This window comes from Nerophis ophidion, linkage group LG16 (genome assembly GCF_033978795.1).
Source record: "Nerophis ophidion isolate RoL-2023_Sa linkage group LG16, RoL_Noph_v1.0, whole genome shotgun sequence".
Taxonomy (NCBI): Eukaryota; Metazoa; Chordata; class Actinopteri; order Syngnathiformes; family Syngnathidae; genus Nerophis; species Nerophis ophidion.
Genome location: NC_084626.1, coordinates 46,797,734 through 46,817,664, shown reverse-complemented (window position 1 = coordinate 46,817,664; position 19,931 = coordinate 46,797,734). Strand labels below are relative to the sequence as shown.

The window sequence follows — 19,931 nt, the reverse complement described above, 5'->3', positions numbered from 1 at the left end:
CGAGAACAACAAATAAAATTGGCAATATCGCGATAAAACTCAGAATTTCATATGACAAATTATGCACAATAAATCAACGAAAAAATCCTGACTTTGGAGCAATGTTCACGGACTCTAGTCTTTGGCTCTCCGTGATTTTGGTCCTAACTTGTTTACACCTCCTCGTATGGAAGGTACTTTTCCTTGTTGATGGCTCAAGAAGGGTAGGAATACAAGAACACACACACACGCACACACACACACACACACACAAAACACACACACGCACACACACTTATTACCTTCTTGAGACCTGACAAAAATGCCTCCCTCTTTAGAACCAGCCTTTCTAGATATATAAAGAAGTATATTTACAACATTAATAATATATACATACTATGCAAATATAAAAAAGCTTGTTGTAAAAAATAACTGAAAATTTCACAAGAAAAAGGTCCCAATTTTACAAGAAAAACTTAGAATTTTGGCAGTATTATAAGTCGTAATTTTACTCAACGCAAGTCAACATTTTACAAGAAAAACTGAACATTTGTGCAATATTATGATAAAAGTTGGATTTTTACTCAAGAAAAGTCGCAATTTTACAAGAAATTTGGGCAATTTTATAAAGAGTTGTAATTTTACTCGACAAAAGTCACAATTTCATATGAAAACTTTAAAAATGTTGGCAATATTACCATAAGAATCGGGATTTTACTTGGCAAAACTATGATAAAAGTCATCATTTTACTCAATAAATGTCACTAATTTACAAGAAGAACAAAAAAATTTGCAATATTGCGATAAAACTCAGAATTTTATAAGACAAATTATGCACATTAAATCAACAAAAAATCCTGACTTTGGAGCAATGTTCACGGACTCTAGTATTTGGCTCTCTTTTAGATGCAATGCTTCTCCATGATTTCGGTCCTAACTTGTTCACACCTCCTCATATGGAAGCTAAGGGTAGGAATACAAGTATACACACACACACACACGCACACGCACACGCACACGCACACGCTCACGCACACGCACACGCACACGCACACTTATTACCTTCTTGAGACCTGAGAAAAATGCCTCCCTCTTTAGAACCAGCCTTTCTAGATATATAAAGAAGTGTATTTACAACATTAATAATATATACATACTATGCAAATATAAAAAAAGCTTGTTGTAAAAAATGAGTGGAAATTTCACACCAAAAAGGTCCCAATTTTACAAGAAAAACTTAGAATTTTGGCAGTTTTATAATAAAAGTCATCATTTTACTCAACGCAAGTCATTTTACAGGAAAAACTGAAAACTTGTGGATTATGATAAAAGTTGGATTTTTACTCAAGAAAAATCACAATTTTACAAGAAATTTGGGCAATTTTATAAAGAGTTGTAATTTTACTCAACAAAAGTCACATTTTCATATGAAAACTTTAATAATGTTGGCAATATTACCATAATAATTGGGATTTTACTTTGCAAAACTATGACAAAAGTCATCATTTTACTCAATAAATGTCACTAATTTACAAGAAGAACAAAAAAATTGGCAATATTGCGATGAAACTCAGAATTTTATATGACAAATTATGCACATTAAATCAACAAAAAATCCTGACTTTGGAGCAATGTTCACGGATTCTGGTATTTGGCTCTCTATTACATGCAATGCTTCTCCATGATTTCGGTCCTAACTTGTTCACACTTTCTCATATGGAAGCTAAGAGTAGGAATACAAGTATACACACACACACGCACACACACACACACACGCACACACGCACACACACACACACACTTATTACCTTCTTGAGATCTGAGAAAAATGCCTCCCTCTTTAGAACCAGCCTTTCTAGATATATAAAGAAGTGTATTTACAACATTAATAATATATACATACTATGCAAATATTAAAAAGCTTGTTGTGATAAAGGAGTGGAAATTTCACAAGAAAAAGGTCACAACTTCACAAGAAAAACTTAGAATTTTGGCAGTGTTATAATAAAAGTCATCATTTTACTCAACGCAAGTCATTTTACAGGAAAAACTGAAAACTTGTGGAATATGATAAAAGTTGGATTTTTTCTCAAGAAAAATCACAATTTTACAAGAAATTTGGGCAATTTTATGAAGAGTCATAATTTTACTCAACAAAAGTCACAATTTCATAAGAAAACTTAAAAAATAATTGGCAATATTACCATAAGAATTGGGATTGTACTCTGCAAAACTATGACAAAAGTCATCATTTTACTCAATAAATGTCACTTTTTTACAAGAAGAACAAAAAAATTGGCAATATTGCGATAAAACTCATAATTTTATATGACAAATTATGCACATTAAATCAACAAAAAATCCTGACTTTGGAGCAATGTTCACGGACTCTAGTATTTGGCTCTCTATTAGATGGAATGCTTCTCCATGATTTCGGTCCTAACTTGTTCACACCTCCTCATATGGAAGCTAAGGGTAGGAATACAAGTATACACACACACACGCACACACACACGCACACTCCTATTACCTTCTTGAGATCTAAGAAAAATGCCTCCCTCCTTAGAACCAGCCTTTCTAGATATATAAAGAAGTGTATTTACAACATTAATAATATATACATACTATGCAAATATTAAAAAGCTTGTTGTGATAAAGGAGTGGAAATTTCACAAGAAAAAGGTCACAACTTCACAAGAAAAACTTAGAATTTTGGCAGTATTATAATAAAAGTCATCATTTTACTCAACGCAAGTCATTTTACAGGAAAAACTGAAAACTTGTGGAATATGATAAAAGTTGGATTTTTACTCAAGAAAAATCACAATTTTACAAGAAATTTGGGCAATTTTATAAAGAGTTGTAATTTTACTCAACAAAAGTCACAATTTCATAAGAAAACTTTAAAAATGTTGGCAATATTACCATAAGAATTGGGATTGTACTCTGCAAAACTATGACAAAAGTCATCATTTTACTCAATAAATGTCACTTTTTTACAAGAAGAACAAAAAAATTGGCAATATTGCGATAAAACTCATAATTTTATATGACAAATTATGCACATTAAATCAACAAAAAATTCTGACTTTGGAGCAATGTTCACGGACTCTAGTATTTGGCTCTCTATTAAATGGAATGCTTCTCCATGATTTCGGTCCTAACTTGTTCACACCTCCTCATATAGAAGCTAAGGGTAGGAATACAAGTATACACACACACACACGCACACGCACACACTTATTACCTTCTTGAGACCTGAGAAAAATGCCTCCCTCTTTAGAACCAGCCTTTCTAGATATATAAAGAAGTGTATTTACAACATTAATAATATATACATACTATACAAATAGAAAAAAGCTTGTTGTGAAAAATGACTGAAATTTTCACAAGAAAAAGGTCACAATTTCACAAGAAATACTTTGAATTTAGTCAGTTTTAAAAAAAAAGGTCAAAATTTTCCTCAACGCAAGTCAACATTTTACAAGAAAAACTGAACATTTGTGCAATATTTTGATAAAAGTTGGATTTTTACTCAAGAAAAGTCGCAATTTTACAAGAAATTTGGGCAATTTTATGAAGAGTCGTAATTTTACTCAACAAAAGTCAAAATTTCATAAGAAAACTTTAAAAATGTTGGCAATATTACCATAAGAATTGGGATTGTACTCTGCAAAACTATGACAAAAGTCATCATTTTACTAAATAAATGTCACTTTTTTACAAGAAGAACAAAAGAATTGACAATATTGCGATAAAACTCAGAATTTTATAAGACAAATTATGCACATTAAATCAACAAAAAATCCTGACTTTGGAGCAATGTTCACGGACTCTAGTATTTGGCTCTCTATTAAATGGAATGCTTCTCGGTCCTAACTTGTTCACACCTCCTCATATGGAAGCTAAGGGTAGGAATACAAGTATACACACACACACGCACACACACACACACACACACACACACACACACACACACACACACACACACACACACACACACACACACACACACACACACACACACACACACACGTATCTATTACCTTCTTGAGACCTGAGAAAAATGCCTCCCTCTTTAGAACCAGCCTTTCTAGATATATAAAGAAGTGTATTTACAACATTAATAATATATACATACTATGCAAATATAAAAAAGCTTGTTGTGGAAAAATGAGTGGAAATTTCACAAGAAAAAGGTCACAATTTTGCAAGAAAAACTTTGAATTTTGGCAGCATTGAAATAAAAGTCGTAATTTTACTCAACACAAGTCAACATTTTACAAGAAAAACTGACCATTTGTGCAATATTATGATAAAAGTTGGATTTTTACTCAAGAAAAGTCGCAATTTTACAAGAAATTTGGGCAATTTGATAAAGAGTTGTAATTTTACTCGACAAAAGTCACAATTTCATATGAAAACTTTAAAAATGTTGGCAATATTACCATAAGAATCGGGATTTTACTTTGCAAAACTATGATAAAAGTCATCATTTTACTCAATAAATGTCACTAATTTACGAGAAGAACAAAAAAATTGGCAATATTGCGATGAAACTCAGAATTTTACATGACAAATTATGCACATTAAATCAACAAAAAATCCTGACTTTGGAGCAATGTTCACGGACTCTGGTATTTGGCTCTCTATTAAATGGAATGCTTCTCCATGATTTCGGTCCTAACTTGTTCACACCTCCTCATATGGAAGTTAAGGGTAGGAATACAAGTATACACACACACACACGCACACACACACGCACACGCACACATTTATTACCTTCTTGAGACCTGAGAAAAATGCCTCCCTCTTTAGAACCAGCCTTTCTAGATATATAAAGAAGTGTATTTACAACATTAATAATATATACATACTATGCAAATAGAAAAAGCTTGTTGTGAAAAATGACTGAAATTTTCACAAGAAAAAGGTCACAATTTCACAAGAAATACTTTGAATTTTGTCAGTATTAAAAAAAAAGTCAAAATTTTCCTCAACGCAAGTCAACATTTTACAAGAAAAACTGAACATTTGTGCAATATTTTGATAAAAGTTGGATTTTTACTCAAGAAAAGTCGCAATTTTACAAGAAATTTGGGCAATTTTATAAAGAGTTGTAATTTTACTCAACAAAAGTCACATTTTCATATGAAAACTTTAATAATGTTGGCAATATTACCATAAGAATTGGGATTGTACGCTGCAAAACTATGACAAAAGTCATCATTTTACTCAATAAATGTCACTTTTTTACAAGAAGAACAAAAGAATTGACAATATTGCGATAAAACTCAGAATTTTATAAGACAAATTATGCACATTAAATCAACAAAAAATCCTGACTTTGGAGCAATGTTCACGGACTCTAGTATTTGGCTCTCTATTAAATGGAATGCTTCTCCATGATTTCGGTCCTAACTTGTTCACACCTCCTCATATGGAAGCTAAGGGTAGGAATACAAGTATACACACACACACACACACACACACACACACACACACACTTATTACCTTCTTGAGATCTGAGAAAAATGCCTCCCTCTTTAGAACCAGCCTTTCTAGATATATAAAGAAGTGTATTTACAACATTAATAATATATACATACTATGCAAATATTAAAAAGCTTGTTGTGATAAAGGAGTGGAAATTTCACAAGAAAAAGGTCACAACTTCACAAGAAAAACTTAGAATTTTGGCAGTGTTATAATAAAAGTCATCATTTTACTCAACGCAAGTCATTTTACAGGAAAAACTGAAAACTTGTGTAATATGATAAAAGTTGGATTTTTACTCAAGAAAAAACACAATTTTACAAGAAATTTGGGCAATTTTATGAAGAGTCGTAATTTTACTCAACAAAAGTCACAATTTCATAAGAAAACTTTAAAAATGTTGGCAATATTACCATAAGAATTGGGATTGTACTCTGCAAAACTATGACAAAAGTCATCATTTTACTCAATAAATGTCACTTTTTTACAAGAAGAACAAAAAAATTGGCAATATTGCGATGAAACTCAGAATTTTATATGACAAATTATGCACATTAAATCAACAAAAAATCCTGACTTTGGAGCAATGTTCACAGACTCTACTCTTTGGCTCTCTTTTAGATGCAATGTGTTTCCATGATTTCGGTCCTAACTTGTTCACACCTCCTCATATGGAAGCTAAGGGTAGGAATACAAGTACACACACGCACACGCACACACACATTTACACAATATGGAGGACGGCCTATAAATAGCGTGCCTATGATGTGATGCTGTGTGCGCGGTTCCTCCCTCTGGGTTTTGGTTTGCGGTGTGTGTGACTGTCATGAGTGAGGAGAGAAAGAGACGGATGTTTAGAAGAAAGGATGGCACCGCTCATGTCTGCTGCACAGCCGGTGATAAACAGGAAGTGACAAGCGTGGCAAAGATGGCGAGTCCCTTTTGATTGAGGCGTTATATCTGCCAAAAAAGGACTCTCGCGTACGTCTTTTCTTCGCCGTGTAGGACTTACCCCTGGCAGGGTCTTCTGCTCGTGCAATGCATTCTGGGCTTTCAGGGCCGACTCCCTGGCACAGTAGGTGAGGAAGGCGCAGCCTGGAAGGACAGCAGAAGAGAAATGAGAGCGAGGTCTGCACAAATAGCTCAAAACAACACAAGGCCGCCGTCTTTCCAATCAAGGAATTTTCTACATGAGCGAGGCGGCGTTCATGTTGGCATCAGCGCAGTCACGTCTGTGTGGAGAAATGGAAAGATGGCAATATTTGCCGGCTTGCAGATTGCTGCAATATGCCGCCTGCGAGCGGGAAGACGTGGGACGTGACGGAGATGCCAGTTGTCGGCCATCGCTGCCTCCTGGCTGCCGGGACACAGCCCCACCCCCATCTCGCCGCTCCATATGTTCCACCCACCGCTACCCACAATCCTCGGCTCTCTTGCCATGACGTGAGGAAGATGGAGACGCGGGAAGAGAAGCCGTGGGGAAGGTGTAAGCCACTCCCCCTCGCCGCCCGGGATGCAAGCGAGGCTCACAACACCGTCAGCTGGCTCACAGACTGTCAGTCTCCACCTCTACTGGCCGTGATTAATGGGGAGGACAATTTACTAAAATACACATAAATATCTATATATATATATATATATATATATATATATATATATATATATATATATATGTGTATGCAAGAAACAAACAAAAGGCGCTCACAGCGGAGGCACAAAAACTTAACGCAGGAAACAAAAGAACGTCAATACATAAACTGAACTATGGACATAAACCAAAAAACTTATAAGGACGAGAACTATGGCACGGGCTGAGCAAGAGATGAATGATGTCACTCGAGTAATGTCGCCAGGTCGACTGCCTGGCAACTACAGGCTTAAATGACAGTGACGTGATTAACGACGGGTGCGTGAGTTCAAACAAGTGAGGCACGTGAAACTAATGAGTCGTAATGGAAACTCAAACAAAGCATGGTGCGCAAAAACAGGAACTAGTGGAGTCAAAAACAAACAGAACAAAATGACATTTTTTTCAGGAAAACTTGTTTTGAAGGGGTTTTTGCCAACTTCCTGTTGATTTTTGCTGAAGGAGGTCAGTGTATGAAATCTAGGTCTAAGTCAGACCTACGTAGAGGTTTTTGTTTCATGTCTCTACGACATTCCTAACGGAAGTTACGAGCAGTTTTGTATGTGTTTTTTCCTAGGGGGCGCTAGAGCGCAATTTGGATTTTTTTTTTTTTTTTTTTAAATTAAATGGCAATTTTCGCCATTCCTGATTGTGACGGCGTGGCGCAGTGGAAGAGTGGCCGTGCGCAACCCGAGCGTCCCTGGTTCAATTCCCACCTAGTACCAACCTCGTCACGTCCGTTGTGTCCTGAGCAAGACACTTCACCCTTGCTCCTGATGGGTGCTGGTCGGCGCCTTGCATGGCAGCTCCCTCCATCAGTGTGTGAATGTGTAAATGTGGAAGTAGTGTCAAAGCGCTTTGAGTACCTTGAAGGTAGAAAAGCGCTATACAAGTACAACCCATTATGTGTGTGTCAAATATGGTGAGTTTTGAAGCATGTTAGGGGGGTCAAATTACAGCTCAAAAGAGGCGGGGGAATAATAAAGAATAATAATAAAACCTCAGAAATTCAATAGGGTCCTCAGTCCCAAAGGGACATCGGTCCCTAATAACCAAACATAATCCAGACCACAGAACATGACAGATATGCAAGCAGTGCATTTAAAAACAAATAATGAACCCCTCCTCTTCCTCTCCCGCGAGATCAACATAGGAATGGGGTCGTATAAATCCATTTGTTGCATCAAATAATATTAAGTTAAGAGCTGCATTTGCAAGCCTTCATTCTTGTTCTTTTATGTCAAAATGTAGATACATGAATCAAAGATGGAATATAAAGTTGATGCACATTCTAGCGGGCCACAGAGAATAATGGGGCGGCCTAGAAGTGGCCCCCGGGCCTTGAGTTGGACACACGTGATAAAAACAGTTGGTACGAAATGCGGCTGCTAGACTTTTGACAAGAACAAGAAAGTTTGATCATATTACGCCTGTACTGTATATACCTTTATATACATATATACATACATATATACCTGTACTGTATATACCTTTATATACATATATACATACATATATACCTATACTGTATATACCTTTATATACATATATACCTATACTGTATATACCTTTATATACATATATACATACATATATACCTATACTGTATATACCTTTATATACATATATACATACATATATACCTATACTGTATATACCTATATACACATATATACATACATATATACCTATACTGTATATACCTTTATATACATATATACATACATATATACCTATACTGGCTCACCTGCACTGGCTTCCTGTGCACTTAAGATGTGACTTTAAGGTTTTACTACTTACGTATAAAATACTGCACGGTCTAGCTCCAGCCTATCTTGCCGATTGTATTGTACCATATGTCCAGGCAAGAAATCTGCGTTCAAAAGACTCCGGCTTATTAGTGATTCCTAGAGCCCAAAAAAAGTCTGCGGGCTATAGAGCGTTTTCCGTTCGGGCTCCAGTACTCTGGAATGCCCTCCCGGTAACAGTTCGAGATGCTACCACAGTAGAAGCATTTAAGTCTCATCTTAAAACTCATCTGTATACTCTAGCCTTTAAATAGACCTCCTTTTTAGACCAGTTGATCTGCCGCTTCTTTTCTTTCTCCTATGTCCCCCCCTCCCTTGTGGAGGGGGTCCGGTCCGATGACCATGGATGAAGTACTGACTGTCCAGAGTCGAGACCCAGGATGGACCGCTCGTCGGGACCCAGGATGGACCGATCGCCTGTATCGGTTGGGGACATCTCTACGCTGCTGATCCGCTTGAGATGGTTTCCTGTGGACGGGACTCTCGCGGCTGTCTTGGAGCCACTATGGATTGAACTTTCACAGTATCATGTTAGACCCGCTCGACATCCATTGCTTTCGGTCCCCTAGAGGGGGGGGGGGTTGCCCACATCTGAGGTCCTCTCCAAGGTTTCTCATAGTCAGCATTGTCACTGGCGTCCCACTGGATGTGAATTCTCCCTGCCCACTGGGTGTGAGTTTTCCTTGCCCTTTTGTGGGTTCTTCCGAGGATGTTGTAGTCGTAATGATTTGTGCAGCCCTTTGAGACATTTGTGATTTGGGGCTATATAAATAAACATTGATTGATTGATTGATTGAAAAAGGTATGTCGATTTTTCAATGTCTACTTTTAGTTGACCATGTCTTAAAGCTTTGATTGTTTTGTACACCAGGGGGCGCTGCCTCGTTTAGGTGGTGGAACCTGGAACCTGCGTGCGTCCAACACCTCAACACTTCCCCCCCCCCCACCCCCCGGACGCTTGGTCTTCCTAAAGGTGATGCACCAGGGAGCTGCGCTCGTTGGCGCTTTTAATTAACGAGCCTCTCCCTCGTTAGGCAAAGTGGGAGCTGGCCGCTGACAGCTGGGCTCGCTCCTGGTCTTCTCTGGGCCGCTCGTGTTAACGCCAACATGCGAGCGCCGTCCCGCAGGAAACACACACGGGCGTCCTTTTCACACGGCTGACACTCAAACACATGGAGGCCAGGCGACCAAACTGTGGAAGTTTGAAGTATGCAAAATGAAAACAAAAATACATTCTTTCTTAGGCTTTCAGGATACAGACGATAAACTATTTACAAAAGCCAAAAGCAGAGAAGTTGTCACCTTGTGTAAATGCTAAATAAAAAGAGAATACAACAAATCCTTTTCAATTTATATTCAATTGAATAGACTGCAAAGACATCCATCTTCTTCCGCTTATCCAATGTCGGGTCGCGGGGGCAGCAGCCTAAGCAGGGAAACCCAGACTTCCCTCTCCCCAGCCACTTGGTCCAGCTCCTTCCGAGGGATCCCGAGGCGTTCCCAGGCCAGCCGGGAGACATAGTCTTCCCAACGTGTCCTGGGTCTTCCCCGTGGCCTCCTACCGGTTGTATGTGCGCTAAACACCTCCCCAGGGAGGCGTTCAGGTGGCATCCTGACCAGATGCCCGAACCACCTCATCTGGTTCCTCTCCATGTGGAGGACTTTGAGCTTCTCACCCTATCTCTAAGGGAGAGACCCAAACTCATTTCGGCCGCTTGTACCCGTGGTCTTGTCCTTTCGGTCATGACCCAAAGCTCATGACCATAGGTGAGGATGGGAACGTAGATCGACCGGTAAATTGAGAGCTTTGCCTTCCGGCTCAGCTCCTTCTTCACCACAAAGGATCGATACAACGTCCGCATTACTGAGGACGCCGCACCGATCCGCCTGTCGATCTCACGATCCACTCTTCCCTCACTCGTGAACAAGACTCCGAGGTACTTGAGTTCCTCCACTTGGGGCAGGGTCTCCTCCCCAACCCGGAGATGGCATCCCACCCTTTCCGGGGCGAGAACCATGGACTCAGACTTGGAGGTGGTGATACTCAACCATGGCTGCAAACCGATCCAGTGAGAGCTGAAGATCCTGGTCAGATGAAGCCATCAGGACCACATCATCTGCAAAAAGCAGAGACCTAATCCTGCAGCCACCAAACCGGATCCCCTCAACGCCTTGACTGCGCCTAGAAATTCTGTCCATAAAAGTTATGAACAGAATCGGTGACAAAGGACAGCCTTGGCGGAGTCCAACCCTCACTGGAAATGTGTTCGACTTACTACCAATGCGGACCAAGCTCTGGCACTGATCATACAGGGAGTGGACCGCCACAATAAGACAGTCCGATACCCCATACTCTCTGAGCACTCCCCACAGGACTTTGAATGCCTTCTCCAAGTCCACAAAGCACATGTGGACTGGTTGCCCAGGGAGATTTTCGGAACGGGCACTAAACTTCAGGAGTCTCCCGGGAAAATGGGGAGGGTTGGCAAGTATGAGTATTAGCGGTGAATGTGGTGTTAGGTATAGTACCGGCGGGCCTGCTCTAATGTTAATTTGATATTGCCTCGAGGGCCTTAACAAATTTGGTCCGCGGGCCCGAGTTTGACACCCATGCCATAGTGGATCCAACACAATAGTGAGAGTCCTGTCAGGCTCGGACTTGGTCTTGGGTTGTTCTCCCGAGGTGCGAAGCGAATGGAGTGGAAACGGCGTGAAGGTAGGTACATATTTAATTTATTTACTCATACACTAAAAACAGGAACAAACAAAAAAGCGCTCACAATGGAGGTACAAAACATGGGCTATGAAACAAAAGACTAGCACAAAGGCTATAAACTATAAACATGAAACAAAACACTTGTGCTATGGCATGAATGACAAAAACTTACGTGGACAAAATGGACAGCAAAGCAAGGCATGAAGCAGATAATCGAGGTGATGTTGCCAGACTGACTACCTGGTAACTGTGGCTTAAATAATGAACATGATAAGTGGAAACAGGTGTGAGACAAGACAGGTGAACTGATTGGTTGTCATGGTAACAAAACAGGGAGTGAAAAAAAAAGGAACTTAGAGTCCAAAGGTCAAAAGCACCTAGGCAGTCTTCCATCCAAGTACTAACCAGGCCAGACAAAACTTAGCTTTGAGAAGTGGGGATGCTCAGGTTAGTATGGACGTATAAAACTCATGATCAGACATGAAAGATGAAAACTAAATCAGTTGGCATGGTAACAAGACAAATAAGGAAATGCAAAACAGAACTAAATGTCCAAAAAACTAAACATAGCATGACCACAACAAAACATGAAACATAGGCGTGACAAGTCCAGTCCATAGTGGATCTAACATAATAGTGAGAGTCCAGTCCATAGTGGATCTAACATAATAGTGAGAGTCCAGTCCATAGTGGATCTAACATAATAGTGTGAGAGTCCAGTCCATAGTGGATCTAACATAATAGTGTAAGTCCAGTCCATAGTGGATCTAACATAATAGTGAGAGTCCAGTCCATAGTGGATCTAACATAATAGTGTGAGAGTTCAGTCCATAGTGGATCTAACATAATAGTGTGAGAGTCCAGTCCATAGTGGATCTAACATAATAGTGAGAGTCCAGTCCATAGTGGATCTAACATAATAGTGTGAGAGTCCAGTTCATAGTGGATCTAACATAATAGTGAGAGTCCAGTCCATAGTGGTTTTAAATTAATAGTGGGAGTCCAGTCCATAGTGGATCTAACATAATAGTGTAAGAGTCCAGTCCATAGTGGATCTAACATAATAGTGAGAGTCCAGTCCATAGTGGATCTAACATAATAGTGAGAGTCCAGTCCATAGTGGATCTAACATAATAGTGTAAGAGTCCAGTCCATAATGGATCTAACATAATAGTGAGAGTCCAGTCCATAGTGGATCTAACATAATAGTGTAAGAGTCCAGTCCATAGTGGATCTAACATAATAGTGAGAGTCCAGTCCATAGTGGATCTAACATAATAGTGAGAGTCCAGTCCATAGTGGATCTAACATAATAGTGAGAGTCCAGTCCATAGTGGATCTAACATAATAGTGTAAGAGTCCAGTCCATAGTGGATCTAACATAATAGTGAGAGTCCAGTCCATAGTGGATCTAACGTAACAGTGAGAGTCCAGTCCATAGTGGATCTAACATAATAGTGTAAGAGTCCAGTCCATAGTGGACCTAACATAATAGTGAGAGAGTCCAGTCCATAGTGGATCTAACATAATAGTGTGAGAGTCCAGTCCATAGTGGACCTAACATAATAGTGAGAGAGTCCAGTCCATAGTGGATCTAACATAATAGTGAGAGAGTCCAGTCCATAGTGGATCTAACATAATAGCGTGAGAGTCCAGTCCATAGTGGATCTAACATAATAGTGTGAGAGTCCAGTCCATAGTGGATCCAACATAATAGTGAGAGAGTCCAGTCCATAGTGGATCTAACATAATAGTGTAAGAGTCCAGTCCATAGTGGATCTAACATAATAGTGAGAGTCCAGTCCATAGTGGATCTAACATAATAGTGAGAGTCCAGTCCATAGTGGATCTAACATAATAGTGAGAGTCCAGTCCATAGTGGATCTAACATAATAGTGTGAGAGTCCAGTCCATAGTGGATCTAACATAATAGTGTGAGAATCCAGTCCATAGTGGATCTAACATAATAGTGTGAGAGTCCAGTCCATAGTGGATCTAACATGATAGTGTGAGAGTCCAGTCCATAGTGGATCTAACATAATAGTGTAAGAGTCCAGTCCATAGTGGATCTAACATAATAGTGAGAGAGTCCAGTCCATAGTGGATCTAACATAATAGTGTGAGAGTCCAGTCCATAGTGGATCTAACATAATAGTGAGAGTCCAGTCCATAGTGGATCTAACATAATAGTGTGAGAGTCCAGTTCATAGTGGATCTAACATAATAGTGTGAGAGTCCAGTCCATAGTGGATCCAACATAATAGTGAGAGAGTCCAGTCCATAGTGGATCTAACATAATAGTGAGAGTCCAGTCCATAGTGGATCTAACATAATAGTGTAAGAGTCCAGTCCATAGTGGATCTAACATAATAGTGAGAGTCCAGTCCATAGTGGATCTAAAATAATAGTGTAAGAGTCCAGTCCACAGTGGATCTAACATAATAGTGAGAGTCCAGTCCATGGTGGATCTAACATAATAGTGAGAGTCCAGTCCATAGTGGATCTAACATAATAGTGAGAGTCCAGTCCATAGTGGATCTAACATAATAGTGTAAGAGTCCAGTCCATAGTGGAACTCACATAATAGTGAGAGTCCAGTCCATAGTGGATCTAACATAATAGTGAGAGTCCAGTCCATAGTGGATCTAACATAATAGTGTAAGAGTCCAGTCCATAGTGGATCTAACATAATAGTGAGAGTCCAGTCCATAGTGGATCTAACATAATAGTGAGAGTCCAGTCCATAGTGGATCTAACATAATAGTGAGAGTCCAGTCCATAGTGGATCTAACATAATAGTGTGAGAGTCCAGTCCAGTCCATAGTGGATCTAACATAATAGTGTGAGAGTCCAGTCCATAGTGGATCTAACATAATAGTTAGTAGAATTAGAAGCTGCATCAGATTAGCAGCTTACACCACATTGTGGTGCACGTGAAGGCGCTGGAGTGCAAAGACGCTCATCAAAGCTCACAAACACGCGGAGAGCGAGAGTCAACAAACATTCAATAAATCATCCTTGTCACAAAGTCCGATGCCGGGCGAGGGCTTCATGTCCCGCTAAGACCAATATTGGCCCAGGAGGGAGAGATAAGCTGTTTGTTTCTGCTGTCAAAGTGGTTTCACATCACTTCAAATTCAAATCAACAGCAGCACGGAGAGGAGAAGCAAAAGAGGGAGGAGGAGCAGTGAGGGATGCTGGGCATGGGAGAGAGAGAGAGAGAGAGAGAGAGAGAGAGAGATAAGATCAGCTAGCTCCTGTGAACACCCCCCCTCCCCCCCCCGTGTCCTACACTCACTTCTTATCTGAGCCGCTGCAGACGCCCCTAAGGGACCCCCTCTGGGAAGTAATATGGGGACGGGGGAAGCAGAGGATGAAAGAGGGGAACAAGAGGATGCTGGAGACCAGGAATCCTGACTGATGAAAAAGTGTGAAGACTCTGTGGTGAAATCCAGCGACTGTGCAAGTCTGACCTGCAGCTTTGCAGCCTCCGCTCTTCTCTCTGCTAACTTTCCATCGCCAAGTTGCTTTCAGCTGCTTTGCCTCAAATCCAGCATGTGTGAAGTCCTGATGTAAGCAGTTTTTTTTTTTAGAACATGGAATTGTAGCGTCCGGACATCTTTGCAACACAAACTGTCGGTGATGGGAATGTTAGTCGCAAAAAGTAGACTTCAAGTTACTGGTGACCTCTAAAAAACAAAACAAAAACAAAGACAACGAATAAGTTATGGAGTTACTCTTTAACAAATATAATTAGTAACAAAGAATATATGGGCTTCACGGTGGCAGAGGGGTTAGTGCGTCTGCCTCACAATACGAAGGTCCTGAGTAGTCAGGGTTCAAATCCAGGCTCGGGATCTTTCTGTGTGGAGTTTGCATGTTCTCCCCGTGAATGCGTGGGTTCTACTCCGGCTTCCTCCCACCTCCAAACACATGCACCTGGGGATAGGCCCCTCCCACTTCCAAAGACATGCACCTGGGGATAGGTTGATTGGCAACACTAAATTGGCCCTAGTGTGTGAATGTTGTCTGTCTATCTGTGTTGGCCCTGCGATGAGGTGGCGACTTGTCCAGGGTGTACCCCAACTTCCGCCCGATTGTAGCTGAGATAGGCGCCAGCGCCCCCCGCGACCCCGAAAGGGAATAAGCAGTAGAAAGTATATATATATATATATATATATATATATATATATATATATACACACATTAGAAATATAAGGAAGACTTCTATAAACAAGTTATCGATGCTTTTGATCAGAAGGAGCTGCGCATGGACTTCATTTATAAGTAAAGGTAAGACCATAATAACCTTTTTTTTAAATTAAATGTGCTTTTCATGATGGTATCCTTACATCACACTCAAATGTATAAGCGCAGGCCTAAATTTACCGCATGCCTTTGGTAAACGCCGGTGTAAGAAGACGTTATAAATTAATTAGCGCCCCGGCGGCATTTCGATGAAATACGGTATAAGTCCGTGCATCCATCCATCCATTTTCTACCACTCGTCTCTTTTGGGGTCATGTACTGGAGGAGATGCGGATGAGGGGACAGGACTGTGGAGCTAGCACTGAGCGCTGGGACGGAGAGCAGGTGTCGGACACCTCAGTCACCTTGGACGTATCCTCGCTCATCCATGCAGACTGGACACTGGCCGAGAGTGGAGTCGGCTGTCTTGGTTGCTTTGTTGGGTCTGCTCCTGTCTCTGGCCCTGCTCCCTCCTCCCCAGCAGACGATGGCGTGGAACACCGCAGAGGCCACCACAGTGGATTTGTTTCTTTTACTTTTTATTCATAGCTGTATGTAGAAGTGTCTGCTTGTATCTGCTGCTTTAATGTCTTTAATGTCCTCTGTGTTCTTTGATGTTTGATGTTTCCCTCTTACACACATGGAAGAGGGATGTGTACTATGGCTATGAGTTTTTTTTTTTTTTTTTTTTTTTTTTCCTTGGCCTCAGTCTGCACCCCCACTCCAGGGCCTAGGCTAAGACTGATTTTTTAATTTTATTTTAATCTTCTATTTCCAAACCCCCCCCCCCCACCCCCCTTGTTTACCTGTATGTCATCTTTTTTGTAAGGGGCGCTGGAAGCCGGCAGACCCGTCAGCGATCCTGTTCTGTCTCCCTGTAATGTTTGTCTGATCTTGAATGGGATTGTGCTGAAAATTGTAATTTTCCTGAAGGAACTCTCCCGACGGAATAAATAAAGTACTATCTATCTATCTATCTATCTATTGTACGCATGTTTTAAAATAAACTGACACCATAACCGGTTGAAAAGTACAATAAAAATAGATGAGTATAGCGGTTGAATAGCTGCTCTGCATTAAATATGAAATACATATTTGTTGGAGAAGGAAAGAAGGTGAGAAACACAAGAGACTAAACGTCCTTTCAGCCAGAGGAGCTAACACCGACCTGCAGAGGCTGACGTCCGACCACCACGGCAGCTGGGCAATGATCGGTCCAGATGCAAAGGTGTGATATTCCAGTCCCTTTTATTCCAGTTTGTGTTCATTCTGATGACAGAAACGCTGATGGAGTCACTTTTACTTGCCACATTTCTCCGCTGCCACAATGATTGCTTTAGAAGTCACGTGACTCCTTCCCCCTCAGATGAATATTTCACACTCTTGCTGGACACGTGAATTAGTTTTTTCCGCCCCGGCCACCCAAGGACGGGAAGCCGGGGGACAAGTTATTGCTGAGAATTCTCTAATTATCTCGCGGCCATTAATTCAGGGATTGTAAAAAGGCTGACATTAAAAAAAAAAAAAAAGTTCCCTCCTCACACTCCATCCTTTTATTCCCGCCCACAGACGGGGTGGCGAGTCCCAGTCATCATTTCACTATTTTAGAACATCTTGGTGAAAGCCTGAAAAGAGTCAATAGCATATTAAAAAAAAAAAAGCTTTATCCGCCTCATCCTCACGAAGCCCTGGATCGCCGCCTTGGGAAACTTTGGCACCGCTACGGAGTTTGATGGCGTCCAATTTCAGGCATTCAAAGGAATTTCACTTTCACTTTTCTTCTCTTTGCTTCAATGAGCTGAGCAAGGACGAGCTCTACTCAGCCAACACACAGTCATCTTCCTCCCAGTGATACAAAAGGGACTTCACACCATAGTTGCCCTTGGACTTTGTTGAAGTACCGCCAAAGAAAACACTTTGCTGTCAAAGTACCACACTAATGGCCATCATTCAACTGCAGTAGCATAGTAAGCCTGAACACTCATTCAATCAATCAATGTTTATTTATATAGCCCCAAATCACAAATGTCTCAAAGGACTGCACGAATCATTACGACTACAACATCCTCGGAAGAACCCACAAAAGGGCAAGGAAAACTCACACCCAGTGGGCAGGGAGAATTCACATCCAGTGGGACGCCAGTGACAATGCTGACTATGAGAAACCTTGGAGAGGACCTCAGATGTAGGCAACCCCCCCCCTCTAGGGGACCGAAAGCAATGGATGTCGAGCGGGTCTAACATGATACTGTGAAAGTTCAATCCATAGTGGCTCCAAGACAGCAGTGAGAGTCCCGTCCACAGGAAACCATCTCAAGCGGATCAGCAGCGTAGAGATGTCCCCAACCGATACAGGCGAGCGGTCCATCCTGGGTCCCGACGAGCGGTCCATCCTGGGTCTCGACTCTGGACAGTCAGTACTTCATCCATGGTCATCGGACCGGACCCCCTCCACAAGGGAGGGGGGGACATAGGAGAAAGAAAAGAAGCGGCAGATCAACTGGTCTAAAAAGGAGGTCTATTTAAAGGCTAGAGTATACAGATGAGTTTTTAAGATGAGACTTAAATGCTTCTACTGAGGTAGCATCTCGAACTGTTACCGGGAGGGCATTCCAGAGTACTGGAGCCCGAACGGAAAACGCTCTATAGCCCGCAGACTTTTTTTGAGCTCTAGAAAAACGAGGACATGGTTTAATTTAACAAGTATATCTAATAGTATTGGCCACTGTAACAAATTGAATCTTACTTGGAGGGGAGGAAACAGGTGGTAGAGGTGCCCCTCCCCTCCCCTCTCAGTAAGCTGTGGAGTCCCCCAAGGCAGTATACTAGGACCTTTACTGTTCCTAATATAGGTACATGACATGCCATCAGCATGACACTGTGAATTGTTCCTGTTTGCGGATGACTCGGCCCTGCTGGTATCCGGCAAGGACAAGTCGCAGGTGGAACAAATCCTCAGTGCTGAACTCCTCAATATTTGCACCTGGCTCGCTGACAACAAGCTATCCATACACTTAGGTAAAACGGAATCCATCCTATTTGGGTCCCATATCAAACTTAAGAAGGTCAGTGACTTCACTAGAAAAGTGGGTGACATTGTTATCACCAGGAAGGATGAGATCACCTACTTAGCTTCCATTCTAGAGGCTAATCTTTCCTGTGATAAAATGGCAACCAAGGTCATCAAAAAGGTCAACCAAAGAACGAATCTCCTCTCTGGTCAACAAAAGCACCTTGAGGATTCTAGCGGGAACTCTCATTCAACCCTTCTTCCATTAAGCTTGCACCTCCTGGTACCCCAGCACCTCCAAAACCCTCAAATCTAGACTCCAAACATCCCAGAATAAGCTAATCCGGTTACTTTTAGACCTCCACCCCAGATCACACCTCAATCCAACCCACTTCTCCAAAGTGGGCTGGCTCAGGGTGGAGGACAGAGTCAAACAACTTGCACTGAGCCTAGTCTATAAAATCCGCTACACCTCCTTGATACCGAAGTACATGTCCAACTACTTCCTTAACGTAAATGACCGCCATAACCACAACACCAGGGGGAGCTCCACAAACCACGTTAAACCCAGATTCCGATCTAACAAAGGTCTTAACTCATTCTCTTTCTATGCCACATCAATGTGGAATGCACTCCCAACAGGTATAAAAGTAAGTGCATCTCTATATTCCTTCAAAACTGCTCTAAAACAACACCTCCAGGCAACTTCAACACTTTACTAATACCCTCCTCCATTCACATCCCATCTCCCCGGATTATAAACAACTCAAATGTACTTCTAATGTATATACTTGTTCTTATGCTATGTGAACTCACTATGTTCTCTGCTGGCTGTACACATCCTACTAAATAAGACCTACACTGTTTCAATGTCCACATTTCTCTGTTGATGCAATTGTTGATGACTGAAGTTCTGATATCAACCAAAGCTCCTCATCCCACCCCCCGGATTGTAAATAATGTCAATAATTCAATGTACATACTATGATGATTAACTTGTGTGATGACTGTATTATGTTGATAGTATATATTTGTACCATGAATTGA

The 19,931-nt window shown here is 41.0% G+C and overlaps 1 protein-coding gene across 4 annotated transcripts in view; it reads right to left on the bottom strand.

Annotated features, from left to right (window-relative positions):
* Nucleotides 1–19,931, bottom strand: part of celf4 (CUGBP, Elav-like family member 4) — a 344,818-nt gene that overhangs the window by 243,898 nt on the left and 80,989 nt on the right. For all 4 annotated transcript variants that reach the window (XM_061875334.1, XM_061875335.1, XM_061875337.1 and 1 more), the window contains exon 2: nucleotides 6,488–6,570. In XM_061875334.1, coding sequence (XP_061731318.1) covers nucleotides 6,488–6,570 — 83 coding nt within the window. The remainder of the gene's footprint in view (nucleotides 1–6,487; nucleotides 6,571–19,931) is intronic.